We start from the raw sequence: 20810 nt of genomic DNA, 5'->3' as shown, positions 1-20810 counted from the left end.
TTCCCACACATATGTGATCGTATACAAATGTAAGCAAGGTTTGAGGTGGTTGTTTTAGTCAAATATTATCTGTTTGGGCTTCTTGCAGTCAATTTAAAGTCTACAAATTATTTGTAATTATGTTCAGGCTCCCTGACCATCCACTCAAGAAAAAAATAATCATAGTAAAAATAACCCCCAGAAAATCGTGAGACTACTCAATTCAAGAAATAAACAAATTCCAATTCCAACTTTTTCTCTATAGAAAAAGAGGAAAATGTGAAATTGATTTACTTCCTGTATTGACTGAATGGGAAAGGAAATAACTCTGGTACTGTCGTTAGACAATTTGAAGGGACTAGGATAGCAGCATAGCTGTTTTAGTGGGTTTAGCATATCCCCATGTTTAATGCAACACAAAAATATTTGACAAGGAGTACAAAAACAATTCAATTTACTTCTGAGTTTAGTCCCTTCCCCACCCTGTGTGGGCTGCTGGTCAGTCCCTCAGGTTCCACAAGAGGGCGCCAGAGTACAGCACATCAGTACAACAAAGGGAACGGTTGAGATGAAAGGCAAATTGGACAGATTTTTTATTTTTATTTTTAGAAGAAAAATTAGGAACACCTGCCATGACAGTAATATGAAAATGGATATTATTTTTTCACTCCGTTATTTGGTCTACTTCGAGGCCTCTAGCAGAGACCAAATTACAAATAAAAACAGATCGGACAAAGTTACTGCATTGGTTCACATGCAACCCCAAAGACTAGTACACTCATCGGATATGACCATGATGTCACTACTTGTAGCTATGCCAACACCATCCAACAGCACTGATATCACAACTCCCGTGCCCAGTGAAGAAGAGATATAAAAATGGTTGATTCAATGTATATAAACAAAAAGTCCATTGACAGAACCAAGACATAATATAGTTAAATTTTTTCATTCATTGGTTGATTCTCCTGCATTCCAAGATCGACAGAGGCGTGTTTTGGGCAAATGTTCAGGATGTATATCTACACTTTTCTGTGGCGACATTCATTCTCTCTCTGGAGGTGTCAGAGGGAGGACAGTCTAGTACATTGAGGGGCGGTTTGGATCACCTTTGGATTCATCTGCTCTGGGTCAGAACCAGGGGTGTGTGTGTCTGTGTGTGAGGTAACCACGCTCTCACCAGGGGTCAGTCAGTCAGTGTGTCAGTGCGAGGGGCCCGTGTCGGTCAGTCACAAAGTGTGAGGTAGTGTGTTGGTGTCAGTGCATTGCTGGTCAGCAGGCCAGATGTCAGGGGGGTTCATGTGGAGTGGACATTTGTCATGTAGGGGGAAATCAGTTGTTCAGTCCAAAAGAGTCACTAAAAGTGCTTAATGTAAGTGTGTTTATGTATGTAAGAGAGAGATTTAAATCAGGCATTGTAAAGAGCTTGTCAGATAAGGTTGGGTGAGTAGCTGGCGGGTAGACCAGGGCTGGGTTTCCCAAAAGCATCGTAGCACTAAGATCATCTTTCGTCCATTGAGTTTCAATGGAATTAAGATGATCTTAGTGCTACGATTCTTTTGGGAAACCCAGCCAAACCATTCCGAGAGAGATCAGAGCAGTCGATTTGTCTCTTCCCCTGCACCCCTCCCTCCCTCCCTCCCAGTCTCTTCTTTTCTGCCTTCCGTTCCTCAGCCCTCGTTGGCAGCCACCAGCTGGCCCAGGCCCTGGCGGACGTACACAGCTTGGATCTCCTTGGTCTTGAGGCAGAAGTCGCAGGCCCAGACAGCAGAGCTCTCTCGGGTCAGCAGTCCGTAGGCCGGCTCCGTCAGGCCAGTGCAGTCACGGTGGAACCAGCGCTGGCACGATGCCTCACACAAGATGGCATCCTGGTCGTCGTGCACCTCCGACAGGCAGAAGCCGCAGGGGAAAACCATGCCCGGGCCGCCCAGCTTCCCTGGACCGGAGCCTGGGCCGGTGGAGGGGTTAGCTGGGCCGGGGGGCAGCGGAGACTGGGTGTTGGGGGTGGAGTTGGAAGGGGGGTTGGGGTTGCTGCCGGGGGTGTTACCCCCACTGTTGTTGGTCATGTTGTTCTGGGCAGAGTTGGGGGGAGCATTGGGCATGGGGCCTCCACCAGGGGCGTTGTTCTGCTGGTTGTAAGGGGTGGAGCCAAGGGCAGAATTGGGCGGAGTCGACTGTTGCTGGGACGGGTTATTGGAGGAGGGGGCGTTAGCAGAGTTGGGCCCCTGCAGCTGATTGGGTGGTGGCTGCAGGGGCTGGGAGCCGTTGAGGGGGCCGGTGGGGGAGGAGTTGGGGTTGGGCTGGGGCGGTGCTGAGGGGGGCTGGCCGGGCGTGTTGGGTTTGGGCTGCTGGTCAGGGAAGCCTCCTCCAGGCTGGGAAGGGCCAGAGTTGGGAGGCCCGGGGGGAGTGTTGTTGGGACCTGGTGGACCAGAGGGGTTTAAGTTAGGCTGCTGCGGAGGCCCAGACTGGGGCCCACCTCCGCCAAAGTTCTTCCCCTCCTCGTTCCCTGGGCCAGGGGGGCTGAGGCCTGGGTATGGGCCATCTTGTGAAGGAGGGAACTGTCCTTGAGGGGGTAGACCTGGAATCCCTCCCATGTTTCCTCCTGGGCCAACGCTCATGCCCCCCATCATGTTCATCCCTCCGGGCATGCCCCCCATGGGGTTCATAGGGCCATGGGGGGGTCCCCTGGGGCCTCCGCCACCGGGCAAAGGGGGGCTGTTGAAGGGGTGGCCACCCTGTCTGTGCTGTTGCTGCGGGGGCATCCCAAACCGAGGGTGCGGTGGCCCCCCTCCTCCAGGACCCCCCATACCACCAGGGGATAGCATGGGGTTGAACCCCGGTCCCGGGTGCATGGGCGGACTGAAATTGGGGGGCATGTTAAATTGCGACGGACCTCCGGGTACCGGGAAACCTCCTCCGCCACCTCCACCCCCAAAGCCAGGCATCCCCCCAAACCCCAGCTGGTGGTGCGGTCCTGCGTTGGGTGGTCCTGGGCCGAAGGGCGGTCTCCGTCCTGGTCCTCCAGGGCCTCCCCCTGGGCCCCCCATGAAGCCCATGCCCCCGGGGCCTATCCTGCCTCCACCCCCATACGGCCCCCCTCCCCCACCTGCCCCAGGGCTCGGGATGAAGGGACCCCCTCCTGGACCTCCAGCCCCACCAGGTCGGGACGGCAGTGACGGGGGGCCAAAGTCATCGTCAAACGGGTTGGAGGCAACCAGGTGGTCCACCATGGGGGTGGGAGGGGGCGCAAACTCAGAGAGGTGGGAGAACGCGCCACCAGCCCCCTGAAACACACGATCAGAACAGAGACGAGATAATGGATTTTTGAGATAGATTGAACAACGCGAGTTTGGTAAGAGCAGAGAAGCTACAGGTAGTATAGAACGGTTGAATAGTCAACTAGTGAAACCACTGATCAAGTCGTCAACTATATTAAAATGTAAAATGTTAACTTGAGGTGTTTAGACCATGCTTAAAATGTGTAACCATCATAACAAGACCAGTACAAGGACGAGTGAACACCGAGTAAAACCGTCTCCCAGAAGAGGCCACCAGTCAAACACGGCGGACATGTTTACATTATGGAGGAATGTGTTCAGATCAGAATCCCCAAGGCAGTAGTTACCTGAGTGTTGGATTTTCTCTTCCTCTTCTCTGGGCTCTTCATCTGTCCACCTAAAGAGGGATAGAGGGAGAGGAGAACAGGAGAGACATAAGAGACATTCTAGCCTTATCTATCCAGATGAACATACATTGTCTATTTTTATACTAACACCTGTAACCCTCATTCCCTAAGAAATGCTTTTTGTGAGGGTAGGTTTGGAGTAAGTAGTGTGAAGATTAACCATGTTGACACTGCAATAGATACAAATGTACCGTCTTGCGTAAGACAGATCTACAAATCAATGTCCAGAAACCAGGAGTGGACAGAGCCTGATTGACTGGAATGAGGACAGTGTGTGTTAAGGTGAGGACCACAGTCACCCGAGCCACAGACTGTTCACTCGGCTACCGTCTGACAGACGGCGACAGCACAGGTGCATCAGAGCCAAGACCGAGAGACTAAAAAACAGCGTCTATTACCAGGCCATCAGACTGTTGAACAGCCATCACTAACTGTTTACCAGGTGATGCACACAAAACACACACACAAGCTCACCCACCTTATACTCACAAACGTGCACACACACAGCCAACGCTGCCATCCCATGTTATAGAGACATTAAACTACTGGACACTTCCCATTTCACACTGTGTATTTAAACACTGTTTTCTCAACATACAGTGGGGAAAAAAAGTATTTAGTCAGCCACCAATTGTGCAAGTTCTCCCACTTAAAAAGATGAGAGGCCTGTAATTTTCATCATAGGTACACGTCAACTATGACAGACAAATTGAGAAAAAGAATCCAGAAAATCACATTGTAGGATTTTTTATGAATTTATTTGCAAATTATGGTGGAAAATAAGTATTTGGTCACCTACAAACAAGCAAGATTTCTGGCTCTCACAGACCTGTAACTTCTTCTTTAAGAGGCTCCTCTGTCCTCCACTCGTTACCTGTATTAATGGCACCTGTTTGAACTTGTTATCAGTATAAAAGACACCTGTCCACAACCTCAAACAGTCACACTCCAAACTTCACAATGGCCAAGACCAAAGAGCTGTCAAAGGACACCAAAAACAAAATTGTAGACCTGCACCAGGCTGGGAAGACTGAATCTGCAATAGGTAAGCAGCTTGGTTTGAAGAAATCAACTGTGGGAGCAATTATTAGGAAATGGAAGACATACAAGACCACTGATAATCTCCCTCGATCTGGGGCTCCACGCAAGATCTCACCCCGTGGGGTCAAAATGATCACAAGAACGGTGAGCAAAAATCCCAGAACCACACGGGGGGACCTAGTGAATGACCTGCAGAGAGCTGGGACCAAAGTAACAAAGCCTACCATCAGTAACACACTACGCCACCAGGGACTCAAATCCTGTAGTGCCAGACGTGTCCCCCTGCTTAAGCCAGTACATGTCCAGGCCCGTCTGAAGTTTGCTAGAGTGCATTTGGATGATCCAGAAGAGGATTGGGAGAATGTCATATGGTCAGATGAAACCAAAATAGAACTTTTTGGTAAAAACTTCTGCAAAGGGACCAGGACGACTGATCCGTGTAAAGGAAAGAATGAATGGGGCCATGTATCGTGAGATTTTGAGTGAAAACCTCCTTCCATCAGCAAGGGCATTGAAGATGAAACGTGGCTGGGTCTTTCAGCATGACAATGATCCCAAACACACCGCCCGGGCAACGAAGGAGTGGCTTCGTAAGAAGCATTTCAAGGTCCTGGAGTGGCCTAGCCAGTCTCCAGATCTCAACCCATAGAAAATCTTTGGAGGGAGTTGAAAGTCCGTGTTGCCCAGCGACAGCCCCAAAACATCACTGCTCTAGAGGAGATCTGCATGGAGGAATGGGCCAAAATACCAGCAACAGTGTGTGAAAACCTTGTGAAGCCTTACAGAAAACGTTTGACTGGTGTCATTGCCAACAAAGGGTATATAACAAAGTATTGAGAAACTTTTGTTATTGACCAAATACTTATTTTCCACCATAATTTGCAAATAAATTCATTAAAAATCCTACAATGTGATTTTCTGGAAAAAAAAATCTCATTTTGTCTGTCATAGTTGACATGTACCTATGATGAAAATTACAGGCCTCTCATCTTTTTAAGTGGGAGAACTTGCACAATTGGTGGCTGACTAAACACTTTTTTCCCCCACTGTAGCTCATTCTAATACTTCTACTACTGTACATTACATTTTAGTCACACTGTTTATACACACCGCATATTTAGATACTGGATTCTTGACATACACTACCGGTCAAAAGTTTTAGAACACCTACTCATTCAAGGGTTTTTCTTTATTTTTACTTTTGTCTACATTGTAGAATAATAGTGAAGACATCAAAACTATGAAATAACACATATTATTCACATGGAATCATGTAGTAACCAAAAAAGTGTTAAACAAATCAAAATATGTTTTATATTTGAGATTCTTCAAATAGCCACACTTTGCCTTGACAGCTTTGCACACTCTTGGAATTCTCTCAACCAGCTTCACCTGGAATGCTTTTCCAACAGTCTTGAAGGAGTTACCACATATGCTGAAAACTTGTTGGCTGCTTCTCCTTCACTCTGCGGTCCGACTCATCCCAAACCATCTCAATTTGGTTGAGGTCGGGGGATTGTGGAGGCCAGGTCATCTCATGCAGCACTCCATCACTCTCCTTCCTGGTAAAATAGCCCTTACACAGCCTGGAGGTGTGTTGGGTCATTGTCCTGTTGAAAAACAAATCATGAGCCCAAACCAGATGGGATGGCGTATCGCTACAGAATGCTGTGGTAGCCATTCTGGTTAAGTGTGCCTTGAATTCTAAATAAATCACAGACAGTGTCACCAGCAAAGCACCCCCACACCAGAACACCTCCTCCTCCATGCTTTACGGTGGGAAATACACATGCGGAGATCATCCATTCACCCACACCGCGTCTAACAAAGACAACGGTTGGAACCAAAAATGTCACATTTGGACTCCAGACCAAAGGACACATTTCCACCGTTCTAATGTCCATTGCTCGTGTTTCTTGGCCCAAGCAAGTCTCTTCTTCTTATGGGTGTCCTTTAGTAGTGGTTTCTTTGCAGCAATTCGACCATGGCCTGATTCACACAGTCTCCTCTGAACAGTTGATGTTGAGATTAGTCTGTTACTTGAACTCTGTGAAGGATTTATTTGGGTTGCAATTTCTGAGGCCGGTAACTAAAACCTATCCTCTGCAGCAGACGTAACTCTGGGTCTTCCATTCCTGTGGCGGTCCTCATGAGAGCCAGTCTCATCATAGCGCTTGATGGTTTTTGCAACTGCACTTGAAGAAACTTTAAAAGTTCTTGCCATTTTTTGTCTTAAAGTAATGATGGACTGTCGTTTCTCTTTGCTTATTTGAGCTGTTCTTGCCATAATATGGACTTGGTCTTTTACCAAATAGGGCTTTCTTCTGTATACCACCCCTACCTTGTCACAACACAACTGATTGGCTCAAACGCATTAAGGAAAAATTCCACAAATTAACAAGGAACACCTGTTAATTGAAATGCATTCCAGGTGACTACCTCATGAAGCTGGTTGAGAGAATGCCAAGAGTGTGCAAAGCTGTCATCAAGGCAAAGGTTGGCTATTTGAAGAATCTGAAATATAAAATATATTTTGATTTGTTTAACACTTATTTGGTTACTACATGATTCCATGTGTGTTATTTCATAGTTTTGATGTCTTCACAATTATTCTACAATGTAGAAAATAGTAAAAATAAAGAAAAACCCTTGAATGAGTAGGTGTTCTAAAACCTTTGACCGGTAGTGTAGCTCACTAATACTAGTGCTTCAGAAAGTACTAGTGCTTCAGAAAGTATTCACACCCCTTTAATTAAGTTACAGACTTAAGTTAAAATGGATTAAATTGAGATTTTTTTGTCACTGGCCTACACACACACACACCCCATATTGGTCAAAGTGAATTATGTTTTAGAATGTTTTATGAATTAATAAAAAATGAAAAGCTGAAATGTCTTGAGTGAATAAGTATTCAGCCCCTTTGTTATGGAAAGCCTAAATACGTTCAGGAGTAAAGATATGCTTAACAAGTCACATAATAAGTTACATGGACTCTGTGTGCAATAAGTGTTTAACATGATTTTTGAATGACTACCTCATCTCTGTACCACACACATACAATTATCTGTAAGGTCCCTCAGTTGAACAGTGAATTTCAAACACAGATTCAACCACAAAGTCCAGGGAGGTTTTCAATGCCTTGCAAAGAAGGGCACCTATTGGTAGATGAGGTAAAACATTTAAGCAGACATTGAATATTCCTTTGAGCATGGTGAAGTTATTAATTACAATTTGGATGATGTATCAATATACCCAGTCACTACAAAGTGACTCAGTTGCCGGAGAGGAAGGAAACCACCATGAGGTCAATGGTGACTTTAAAACAGTTAGAGTTTAATGGCTGTGATAGGAGAAAATGGAGGATGGATCAACAACACTGTAGTTACTCCACAATACTAACTTAACTGAGAGTGATAAGGAAGCCTGTACATAGTATAAATATTCCAAAACATGAATCCTGTTTGCAACATGGCACTAAAGTAATACTGCAAAGCAATTAACTTTTTGTCCTGAATACAAAGTGTTATGTTTGGGGAAAATCCAATACATTCCTGAGTACCACTCGCCATTTTTACAAGCATAGTGGTGGCTGCATCATGTTATGGGTATGCTTGTAATCGTTAAGGACTGGGGAGTTAAGGATAAAAAATAAACAAAATGGAGCTAAGCACCTAAAATCCTAGAGGAAAACCTGGACAGTCTGCTTTCCACCAGATATTGGGAGATTAATTCACTATTCAGCAGGACAATAACCTCAAAACACAAGGCCAAATCTACACGAGTTGCTTACCAAGAAGACACTGTTCCCGGGTAGCCGTGTTACAGTTTGGACTTAAATCTACTTGAAAATCTATGGCAAGACCTGAAAATGGCTGTCTAGCAATGATCAACAACCAATTTGACAGAGCTTGAATAATTTCTGAAAGAATTTTGCGCAAATGTTGCACAACCCAGTTGTGGAAAGCTCCTAGAGCCCTCAAACTCAACTCTGGACCTCGAAGCCAGTTCCACTGCATGTTTTCTTTGTTCCCCTTTAAATCAGGGGATGATTTAGACCTGGGACACCAGGTGTGTGCAATTAATTATCAGGTAGAACAGAAAACCAGCAGGCTCCGGACCTCGTAGGTTAAGAGTTGAGTACCCCTGCCCTAGAGACTTACCCAGAAAGACTCAAAGCTGTCATCGCTGCCAAAGGTGCTTCTACAAAGTATTGACTCAGGGGTGTGAATTAATATAAACTCAGCAAAAAAAGAAACGTCCTCTAACTGTCAACTGCGTTTATTTTCAGCAAACTTAACATGTGTAAATATTTGTATGAACGTAACAAGATTCAACAACTGAGACATAAACTGAACAAGTTCCACAGACATGTGACTAACAGAAATTGAATAATGTGTCCCTGAACAAAGGGGGGGTCAAAATCAAAAGTCAGTATCTGGTGTGGCCACCAGCTGCATTAAGTACTGCAGTGCATCTCCTCCTCATGGACTGCACCAGATTTGCCAGTTCTTGCTGTGAGATGTTACCCCACTCTTCCACCAAGGCACCTGCAAGTTTCCGGACATTTCTGGGGGGAATGGCCCTAGCCCTCACCCTCCGATCCAACAGGTCCCAGACGTACTCAATGGGATTGAGATACAGGCTCTTCGCTGGCCATGGCAGAACACTGACATTCCTGTCTTGCAGGAAATCACGCACAGAACGAGCAGTATGGCTCGTGGCATTGTCATGCTGGAGGGTCATGTCAGGATGAGCCTGCAGGAAGGGTACCACATGAGGGAGGAGGATATCTTCCCTGTAACGCACAGCGTTGAGATTGCCTGCAATGACAACAAGCTCAGTCCGATGATGCTGCGACACACCGCCCCAGACCATGACGGACCCTCCACCCTTACAAATCGATCCCGCTCCAGAGTACAGGCCTCGGTGTAACGCTCATTCCTTCGACAATAAACGCAAATCCGACCATCAACCCTGGTGAGACAAAACCGCGACTCGTCAGCGAAGAACACCTTTTTTGCCAGTCCTGTCTGGTCCAGCGACGGTGGGTTTGTGCCCATAGGCAACGTTGTTGCCGGGGATGTCTGGTGAGGACCTGCCTTACAACAGGCCTACAAGCCCAGCCTATTGCGGACAGTCTGAGCACTGATGGAGGGATTGTGCGTTCCTGCTGTAACTCGGGCAGTTGTTGTTGCCATCCTGTACCTGTCCCGCAGGTGTGATGTTCGGATGTACCGATCCTGTGCAGGTGTTGTTACACGTGGTCTGCCACTGCGAGGACGATCAGCTGTCCGTCCTGTCTCCCTGTAGCGCTGTCTTAGGCGTCTCACAGTACGGACATTGCATTTTATTGTCCTGGCCACATCTGCAGTCCTCACGCCTCCTTGCAGCATGCCTGAGGCACGTTCACACAGATGAGCAGGGACCCTGGGCATCTTTCTTTTGGTGTTTCTCAGAGTCAGTAGAAAGGCCTCTTTAGTGTCCTAGATTTTCATAACTGTGACCTTAATTGCCTACCGTCTGTAAGCTGTTAGTGTCTTAACGACCGTTCCACAGGTGCATGTTCATTAATTGTTTATGGTTCATTGAACAAGCATTGGAAACAGTGTTTAAACCCTTTACAACAAAGATCTGTGAAGTTATTTTGATTTTTATGAATTATCTTTGAAAGACAGGGTCCTGAAAAGGGACGTTTCTTTTTTTGCTGAGTTTATATTTGTGTACATACGTAAAGATTGCATTTTGATTACTGTTATAGTGCTATTTGTTAGAGTCGTTCCAACATTTCTATATATATTTTTAATTTTTATTATTTGTGTACTTGATTGACATTTTGCTGCATTGTTAGGAGCTAGTAACATAAGCATTTCGCTGCACCCACTACACCCCATTCATAGATGCTAACTACTTTAGCGCCTATTGACGATAGTGTCTTCTCACCGGGGGAGTTTTGTTGAGCGCCCCAATGCTCTAAGCATTATCTATATGGCTAAGGTGGCACCGACAGAGGGCGCCTCACCTCGAGCTCCGATAAAACATTGCAGGTTTCTACTTTGTGTGTTTTTTTCTAGTGCTTTTCTCTCATTTTTCTTAAATCAGTTTGTTTAGTTTATTACTACACACACCCGGGTAGAACTTTTGGAATACGAATCGCTGGGTACTCTCCGCCCACCCGACCTCCCCAAATTCCCTGAAACGGCAGAACAATGGATTCACTTTTTCAGTGAGGCGCCGAGCTGCTTGGGAATCCTACCGAAGAGCAGGAAGCGAAGACGCAGACGGGGAGGCAGACGTGGCGGGGTCTTAGTGAGATTAAGACGCCGGGTGATCCGTCCTCCATTACCGAGCATACTACTCACCAATGTTCAATCACTAATGAACAAACTTGACGAGGATCTCCTTTCAGAAGGGATTTCAGATCCTGCAACATACTCTGTTTTTCTGAGACTTGGCTTTCCTCCGACATCTAAACAGATTATATACAACCAGCAGGTTTTACAGTTTTCTAGCGGATAGGAAGCAGGCTCTCTCTGGCAAGAGCAAGGGTGGTGGGCTCTGCTTTATGACCCACAACACATGGTGCGACAGGGGAAACGTACAGGAACTTCCGAGTTTCTGCTCCCCCGACTTTGAATACTTGGTCATCAAAATGTAGTCCTTTTTACCTTCCGAGAGAGTTCTCAGGGATTATCGCCATGGCTGTGTACATCCCGCCCCAAGCAGACATCAAAAAGGCTCTCAAAGATCTTCATTGGACCCTGAACAAACTGGAGACCGCATTCCCAGAGGCAGCGTTCATTGTTGCAGGGTACTTTAACAAAAGTAATTTGAGAAGCGTGCTCCCAAATTATTACCAACACATCGACTGTCTAACTCGCGGAAATTCTACTCTTGACCACTGCTACATGCCTTTTTGACACGGCTATAAGGCCCTCTCCAGTCCTCCTTTCGCCTACAAACAAAGACTCAAGAGTGAAGTTCCGGTGGTCAGGTCCAACCAATCAGAATTCATGCTCCAAGACTGTTTTGATAATGTGGACTGGAATATGCCTCTGGAGATAACGTCAATGAATACACCAACTCAATCACCGGATTTATCAAAACAAATGCATAGATGACGCGATACCGATAGTATCTTTCAAAACTTACCCGAATCAAAAACTGTGGATGCTGCTTAGAAACAGGGCAAGGTGACCGGGGACAATAGTTTGGTTAAACAGTACAAATATGATCGATCAGATCAATCAAGCTGGCGAAACAAGTATAGGGACAAAGTGGAGGAGAAATTCAGCGGGTCGGACACAAGGCGTATGTGGCAGGGGCTTGAAACAATTACGGATTACAAAAAGCCAGCCACATCAGTCACCAACTAACCCTACCGGACGAGCTAAACACCTTTTTCTCAAGATTCAAGCACAATGACCCTGAGCTGCCGAGGAGAGCCCCCGATGACAACATGGGCTACATATGGAGTTGGTCCCCCCCCTTGCTGCTATAACAGCCTCCACTCTTCTGGGAAGGCTTTCCACTAGATGTTGGATCATTGCTGCGTGGACTTGATTCCATTCAGCCACAAGAGCATTAGTGAGGTCGGGCACTGATGTTGGGCGATTAGGCCTGACTCGCAGTCGGTGTTCCAATTCATCCCAAAGGTGTTCGATGGGGTTGAGGTCAGGGCTCTGTGCAGGCCAGTCAAGTTCTTCCTCACCGATCTCGACAAAACCATTTCTGTATGGACCTCGCTTTGTGCACAGGGGTCCATAGGCTTGTGTGCGGCTGCTCGGGCCATGGAAACCCATTTCATGACGCTACCGACGAACAGTTATTGTGCTGACATTGCTTCCAGAGGCAGTTTGGAACTCGGTAGTGAGTGTTGCAACCGAGGATAGATGATTTTAACGCGCTATGCGCATTAGCGGCCCCGTTCTATTTCGCAGCTGAGCCATTGTTGCTCCTAGACGTTTTCACTTCACAATAACAGCACTTACAGTTGACCGTGGCAGCTCTTGCAGGGCAGAAACGTGCCGTCAGAGCGTGCGCAGACCAGCTGGCTGTTGTGTTCTCGAACATTTTCAATCTCTTCCTAGCTCAGGCCACTATACCCACCTGCTTCAAGATGTCCACTATCATCCCTGTGCCCAAGAAAGGGAAAGTTACTGAACTGAATGACTACACCGCCGCGGACCGCAAGACTCTGTAGAGGGTGATATGTGCAGCCGAACGCACCATTGGGTGCACACTGCCTGCCCTACAGGACACCTACAACACCAGATGTCGCAGGAAGGCCAAGAAGATCACCAGGGACCCCATCCACCCAAGCCATGCCCTGTTCTCCCCACTTCAAATCACTCAGATGCGAGCAGTACAGGAGCATCATGGCAAAAACTGGCAAAAAGTTTCTACCCTCAGACCATCAGGCTGCTGAATAGCCACCACTAGTCAGATACCTTCTCCACCCTCCCCCTGCTACTCCCCCTATGGATATTCCCCCTCCCAACGACATTCATCACTGTTGCAGTTGTTAGTATGTATATTACTACTTTATTACAATTTATTGTTTTTATTTCACTTGGTCCCCACACCCGCTCAATGGTCATTCCCCCCACCCCCTCGACAGTTATACTCTGCCTCCAGCCCAATGGACATGTATTTATTCATCACTGCCACAGTTGTTATGTATTTATTGCTATTTCTATTGTTGTTGTTTTTATTACCATTTTCAATCTTTTATTTCACTTAGTCCTGCATGTTGAAGCTCAAAGCCTAAGATTGTCACTGTACCCTGAACTCACACCTGCAACCCTGTACATGTGACTATTAAACACTCGGAATCTCTGAATCTGAAAACATTAACACACATCGCTTGCGGTACTGTTTTGGAAACATAAGCGAGAAATGAAAAATACATTTGAAAAAAGGTAAATTACTACACAACTTTATAGGGTTAGTGTTCCCACACAGCCGTATCTCCATGTTACAGCGTTTGTTTACAGAAGACTGACGGAAGACATAGGCCGCCACTTGTGCTAATTAGCCATCTAGCGTATTCCAAATACCTGTGTGTAAGCTAACTGGGGAGGAAGTGTAGAAGTATAGATCTGTGCAAAACTGCTACAGTAAGTGTATTTCTTTTATTATTTCTCGCTGACAAACATATGTTTAGAAAACCGTTTAGAAAATAATGATTGACGTCTCTAAACGTTAAAGGTCACGAACACTCAAATTTATGTTTTTCATGAAATGTGATGATCTTCAGATGAAACCAGATCAAAGTATAATGACCAAAGTATGAAAAATGACTGTTGCTTCTACATTGATCAAGTTTGATCATAAAGTTGTTGGTCCCCTCCCACATGGATTCAAGAGGTGGGATTATTAAGGGGATAGGGTGACATCCCCCTAACTCTCATGTGTATACACCAATGGTAATATTATATTATCTTACCTAATTTAAATAAGTACCGCCTTATAACCAACATCGGAGAAGGCGTGTTTGTGGAGGGGCGTGGTTTATATAGCTAGATAGCTACTCTACTGGGGCAAAAATTTGACTGTAGGGTGTCAGCAAATATAATTAAAAGTTTACACTTCATCTATGGCAAAGATACTTATAGGTCTCCCCTTTCATCGTTCAAAACTGACACTGTTGTCACGTCAACAAATCCATCAGTGCTGCTGTGAACCGCATCTCAAAAGACATGCCAAACAGGAGATTTATAAAAAATAAATACACCATTGATGCAATTTCAATGTTGTTTGTGTTGCTTTTTGTATCACCAAATTTGCTTGAGATGATTTTACTGCAACACTGCATCCAAGTTTCTTGACATAGGCGTTTCAAAGAGCTGTCAGTCAAGGCGACCTCATGAATATAAGCTCCCTGCCTACTCGGCCTGTATTTTCAAACTTCCTGCTAGTAAGCCATTAGTGAGTCATTTCTAAAATGTTTAGAATTTCTACCCCTCACAAATATTATGGGTGATATTTTACATGGGAATCTGAATGACTGTTAGGGACCTTTAAAACACAGCATCAGTATTGGTCCCGTGTGGCTCACTACTGTAAGTAGTGAGCCACACGACTAAATGTAAATTGTAGTTTATATGGAGTGCTAAATGACTAAATGTAAATTGTAGTTTATATGGAGGCAAATGTAATGGCTGAAACCCCTAAACGGAGAAGGGTTTTCGAGAACTACACCCACTAAAATATCTGCTGAACTGTGTATTTTTTAAATTTTATTTTACCTTTATTTAACTAGGCAAGTCAGTTAAGAACAAATTTGTATTTACAATGACGGCCTACACCGGTCAAACCCGGACGACGCTGGGCCAATTGTGCTCTGCCCTACTGGACTCCCAATCACAGTCGGTTGTGATACAGCCTGGAATCGAACCAGGGGTCTGTAGTGACGCCTCAAGCACTGAGATGCAGTGCCTTAGACCGCTGCGCCACTCGGGAGCCCTGGTATGGACCGATAAACTTTGATTTAATTTGAGTGTTGAACAGCCACAACAAATCGCCAGGTTTGGTTGATTATGAGACACAGAGGGAAAATATGGACACATCATGAGAACGTAGAAATGAAATAAATACCAGCCAGGCTATTACCAACACGCAAAACATGAGTAGCAGGTCAGACAAACTACGTGACAGAACAACTGTCTACAGTCCTGTAGACACGTGCATTTGCAGCAGTGGTAACTAATGGTTAGTTTTCCAAGATGGCGAGGTAGTGCAGTTGTTTTTTTATCGTCTGTCTGTAAATAGCCTGTAAATACTCTATTTTCGTACATTTTTCGTACATATTTCCCTATCAGACTTTTCATCCTTCTACAAGATATACTTTCCTGCAACCCGCCTCACTCAATGTGGAACGGATTCTATTATTGACTTACCTTTATCTAGAATCTAGAATCTCCAGTTGAAACTAGCTAGCCAGCTAACTAGCTACTTGCTATTTGCTTTTAGCCACAGCTAAGGTGTTTTCATCCAGAACATTGGATTTTTTCCGCGGGATTAATTTTAATCACTGGACATTGATCACCGGATATTCGGCCAGTCTGCACAGCGCGTTATCGACCCAGAACATATCAGTTCTTCCGCGGAATCACTGATTCACTGGACCTTTAACTCCGGATTCATCGCCACCAGCTGGCTACAACAAAACGGACGCTGTGGTCTGGCTAATCAACCTGAGCTAGGCCCATCTCCCGGATATCTACCTCTCTATCAACTGGACGGGACCACATAGTATTGACGCGGAGCCCCGCCGATCCTACACGACTGGTCTGCCGACGAAATCGTCTGATGTGGTTACGACGTTAACCACGAAGATTCCATCCATCTGCTAGCCCTGGCCCGCTAGCACACGCTAGCCGTGGCCTCTTACTAGTGTTTCACCACCGGACCTTATGATAACTCAGCTATACAGCTGATATCTGCTGGACTGTTCCTTTTTACGGTACTACATCCTGTTTATGTTTAGCCTCAGCCCAAACATGGTTAGTTTATTGTTGTTTCGGTTATTTCTAATTGTACTATATCACTGTAGACCCCCCAGCCTAGCTAAACATGCCTTAGTTAGCTCCTTTGTCCCTCCACCAATACACTCAGAAACCGACTCAATTGATGCCTCTAGAGATACTATCTCTTTCAGTGTTACCCAACGCTTAGGTTTACCTCCACTTTACTCATGTCCTTCCATATCCTTGTCTGTACATAATGCCCTGAATCTTTTCTACAATGCCCGGAGAACTGCCCCCTTTATTCTCTGTACCCAACGCACTAGAAGACCAGTTCTTAAAGCCTTTAGCCGTATCCTTATTCTAGTCCTCCTCTGTTCCTCTGGTGATGTAGAGGCTAACCCAGGCCCTGTAGCCCCCAGTATCACTCCTACACCCCAGGAGCTATCATTTGTTGACTTCTGTAATCGCAAAAGTCTTGGTTTCTTGCACATAAATATCAGAAGTCTACTTCCTAAGTTTGAGTTATTCACTGCGTTAGCACACTCTGCCAACCCTGATGTTCTAGCAGTGTCTGAATCCTGGCTCAGGAAGGCCACCAAAAATTCTGAAATTTCCATCCCCAACTACAACATTTTCCGTCTAGATAGAACTGCCAAAGGGGGTGGAGTTGCAATCTACTGTAGAGATAGCCTGCAGAGCTCTATCATACTATCCAGGTCTGTGCCCAAACAGTTTGAGCTTCTACTTCTAAAAATCCACCTTTCCAGAAATAAGTCTCTCACTGTTGCCGCTTGCTACAGACCCCCCTCAGCCCCCAGCTGTGCCCTGGACACCATATGTGAACTGATTGCCCCCCATTTATCCTCTGAGTTTGTACTGCTTGGTGACCTAAATTGGGATATGCTTAATACCCCAGCCATCCTACAATCCAAGCTAGATGCCCTCAACCTCACGCAAATTATCAACGAACCTACCAGGTACAACCCTAAATCCTTAAACATAGGTACCCTCATAGATATCATCCTGACTAACATACCCTCTAAATACACCTCAGCTGTCTTCAACCAGGATCTCAGCGATCACTGCCTTATTGCCTGCGTCCGTAACGGGTCCGCGGTCAAACAACCACCCCTCATCACTGTCAAACGCTCCCTAAAACACTTTAGCGAGGAGGCCTTCCTAATTGACCTGGCCCAGGTATCCTGGATGGATATAGATCTCATTCCGTCAGTAGAGGATGCCTGGTTGTTCCTTAAAAGTAATTTCCTCTCAATCTTAAATAAACATGCCCCTTTCAAAAAATACAGAACTAAGAACCGATATAGCCCCTGGTTCTCCTCAGACTTGACTGCCCTTGACCAGCACAAAAACATCCTGTGGCGTACAGCATTAGCATCAAATAGCCCCCGCGATATGCAACTTTTCAGGGAAGTTAGGAACCAATATACACAAGCAGTCAGGAAAGCAAAGGCTAACTTTTTCAAACAGAAATTTGCATCCTGTAGCACTAACTCCAAAAAGTTTTGGGACACTGTAAAGTCCATGGAGAATAAGAGCACTTCCTCCCAGCTGCCCACTGCACTGAGGCTAGGAAACACTATCACCACCGATAAATCTACAATAATCGAGAATTTCAACAAGCATTTTGCTACAGCTGGCCATGCTTTCCATCTGGCTACCACTAACCCGGCCACCAACTCTGCACCCTCTGCTGCAACTTGCCCATGCCCCCCCCGCTTCTCCTTCACACAAATTCAGACAGCTGATGTTTTGAAAGCGCTGCAAAATCTGGACCCCTACAAATCAGCTGGGCTAGACAATCTGGACCCTTTCTTCCTAAAACTAGCCGCCGAAATTGTCGCAACCGCTATTACTAGTCTGTTCAACCTCTCTTTCATAACGTCTGAGATCCCCAGAGATTGGAAAGCTGCCGCGGTCATCCCCCTCTTCAAAGGGGGTGACACTCTAGATCCAAACTGCTACAGACCTATATCCATCCTGCCCTGCCTTTCGAAAGTATTCGAAAGCCAAGTTAATAAACAGATCATCGACCATTTCGAATACCACCGTACCTTCTCCGCTATGCAATCTGGTTTCCGAGCTGGTCACGGGTGCACTTCAGCCACGCTCAAGGTCCTAAACGATATTATAACCGCGATTGATAATAGACAGTACTGTGCAGCCGTCTTCATCGACCTGGCCAAGGCTTTCGACTCTGTCAACCACCGCATTCTTATTGGCAGACTAAATAGCCTTGGTTTCTCAAATGACTGCCTCGCCTGGTTCACCAACTACTTCTCAGATAGAGTTCAGTGTGTCAAATCGGAGGGCCTGTTGTCTGGACCTATGGCAGTCTCTATGGGGGTGCCACAGGGTTCAATTCTTGGGCCGACACTTTTCTCCGTGTATATCAATGATGTCGCTCTTGCTGCTGGTGACTCTCAGATCCACCTCTACGCAGACGACACCATTTTGTATACATCTGGCCCTTCATTGGACACTGTGTTAACAAACCTCCAAACGAGCTTCAATGCCATACAACAATCCTTCAGTAGCCTTCAACTGCTCTTAAACACTAGTAAAACTAAATGCATGCTTTTCAATCGAACGCTGCTAGCACCCGCCCACCCGACTAGAATCACCACTCTCGACGGGTCTGACCTAGAGTATGTGGACAACTACAAATACCTAGGTGTCTGGTTAGACTGTAAACTCAACTTCCAGACTCACATAAAGAATCTCCAATCCAAAGTTAAATCTAGGATCGGCTTCCTATTTCGCAACAAAGCCTCCTTCACTCATGCTGCCAAACATGCCCTCGTAAAACTGACTATCCTACCGATCCTTGACTTCGGCGATGTCATTTATAAAATAGCCTCCAACACTCTACTCAGCAAATTGGATGTAGTCTATCACAGTGCCATCCGTTTTGTCTCCAAAGCCCCATACACTACCCACCACTGTGACCTGTACGCTCTTGTTGGCTGGTCCTCACTACATGTTCGTCGTCAAACCCACTGGCTCCAGGCCATCTATAAATCACTGCTAGGCAAATCCCCGCCTTATCTTAGCTCATTGGTCACCATAGCAGCACCCACCCGTAGTCTGCGCTCCAGCAGGTATATCTCACTGGTCATTCCCAAAGCCAACACCTACTTTGGCCGCCATTCCTTCCAGTTCTCTGCTGCCAATGACTGGAACGAATTGCAAAAATCTCTGAAGCTGGAGACTCTTATCTCCCTCAATAACTTTAAGCATCAGTTGTCAGAGCACCTTACCGATCACTGCACCTGTACACAGCCCATCTGAAATTAGCCCACCCAACTACCTCATCCCTATATTGTTATTTAATTTGCTCTTTTGCACCCCATTATCTCTATTTGCACATAATCTCTTGCACATCTAGCATTCCAGTGTTAATACTATTGTAATTATTCTGCACTATAGCCTATTTATTGCCTTACCTCCATAACTTGCTACATTTGCACACACTGTATATATATTTTCTGTTGTATCTCTGACTTTGTTTTTTTTTTTACCCCATATGTAACTCTGTGTTGTTTTTTGTTGCACTACTTTGCTTTGTCTTGGCCAGGTCACAGTTGTAAATGAGAACCTGTTCTCAACTGGTTTACCTGGTTAAATAAAGGTGAAATAAAAAAAAATAAAAAAATAATAAAAATAAAAATAGTTCTGATCTGAGACAGACGGGGATGGATGAATAAATTATCATATACCTACCTTTGCCTCGCTTTCCTTGGCCTTGTCCCGCCAGTAGTCTCCCCGATTCGGCAGCCATTAATATGACTGTCGGTGCGGTGCCATTTCACCGTTCATATCATGTAAGAAATTTGTTAAATGACGATAGTCTTGATAATTTGGACCTGAGCAATACTCGCAAGTGGAGTCATACACAGTCTTTGGATTTGAGGACGGTTTCTATAGATAGATAGGTAACGTTTAATGTGTCTCCCCTTGCAATTCACAACTCGTTTTACAGCTAGATATCTTGTTCCCCACGCTGTCACGGGGTTTGGTGGCCAACACACTTGTTCAACAACTGTGGCTAGCCAGAGTTAGTTTCAGCAGCCAGCTTGCACAAGATGAAGAGCCGGGCTGAATGAAACTGTGGCTAGTGTTTGCCAGAACGCAAGTTGCTTAACACTCCCCCTCCTCCCTCACTTAGTTACAGATGAGTAAAGTTAGCAATTAAGATAGCTAGCTGGATGGCAACGTTAGCTATCACATTTGGGTAACGTTAGTCGCTAGCTAGTTAATGTGATAAATTACATGTAGATTATGATTTATAACAATGAATAATCTACATTCAATTTGGTTAACTGACAAGTTTCGCCTCTATAGGAAGCGGAACAAAATAACCGGTCTCTAGTAAAATGTTAGCTAGTTAGTTTGCTACGAAAAGCTAGCTAGCCTGCTAGCATTATTGGGAAGCAAACTATACCCTTTCTCCGGCGTTGCTTGCGCTGCAGTCCGTTAATATGAACATCTCCGGTGTGTCATTGCCGACATACCAGTCCTCACATGGTATATGCTTTCTGTTGTGATACAGCTTAAACTAATAATTAATACGAAAACGCAAATTTTGCCATATTAATCACGGCCTACTGTCGCCGCCG

At 45.5% G+C, this 20810-nt stretch overlaps 1 protein-coding gene across 2 annotated transcripts; it reads right to left on the bottom strand.

Moving 5' to 3' along the window:
- Nucleotides 1–1625: 1625 nt before the first annotated feature.
- On the bottom strand, nucleotides 1626–20810 carry LOC311132240 (uncharacterized protein). 2 transcript variants are annotated; one of them, XM_084165470.1, is made up of 3 exons: nucleotides 19915–20810; nucleotides 3605–3654; nucleotides 1626–3263 (listed from the first exon to the last, which is right to left on the bottom strand). In XM_084165470.1, the coding sequence occupies exons 1-3, from the start codon at nucleotides 19970–19972 to the stop codon at nucleotides 1650–1652; spliced, it is 1722 nt and encodes a 573-aa protein (XP_084021596.1). In that variant the 5' UTR covers nucleotides 19973–20810; the 3' UTR covers nucleotides 1626–1649. The 2 variants fall into 2 exon arrangements, with proteins under 2 accessions (XP_084021596.1, XP_084021597.1); XM_084165471.1 differs by having other exon boundaries at nucleotides 20636–20810.

This window comes from Coregonus lavaretus (genome assembly GCF_964263955.1).
Source record: "Coregonus lavaretus genome assembly, chromosome: 7".
Lineage (NCBI taxonomy): Eukaryota > Metazoa > Chordata > Actinopteri > Salmoniformes > Salmonidae > Coregonus > Coregonus lavaretus.
The sequence above is the reverse complement of the archived record's forward strand: the minus strand, read 5'-3'. Positions and strand labels throughout refer to the sequence as shown.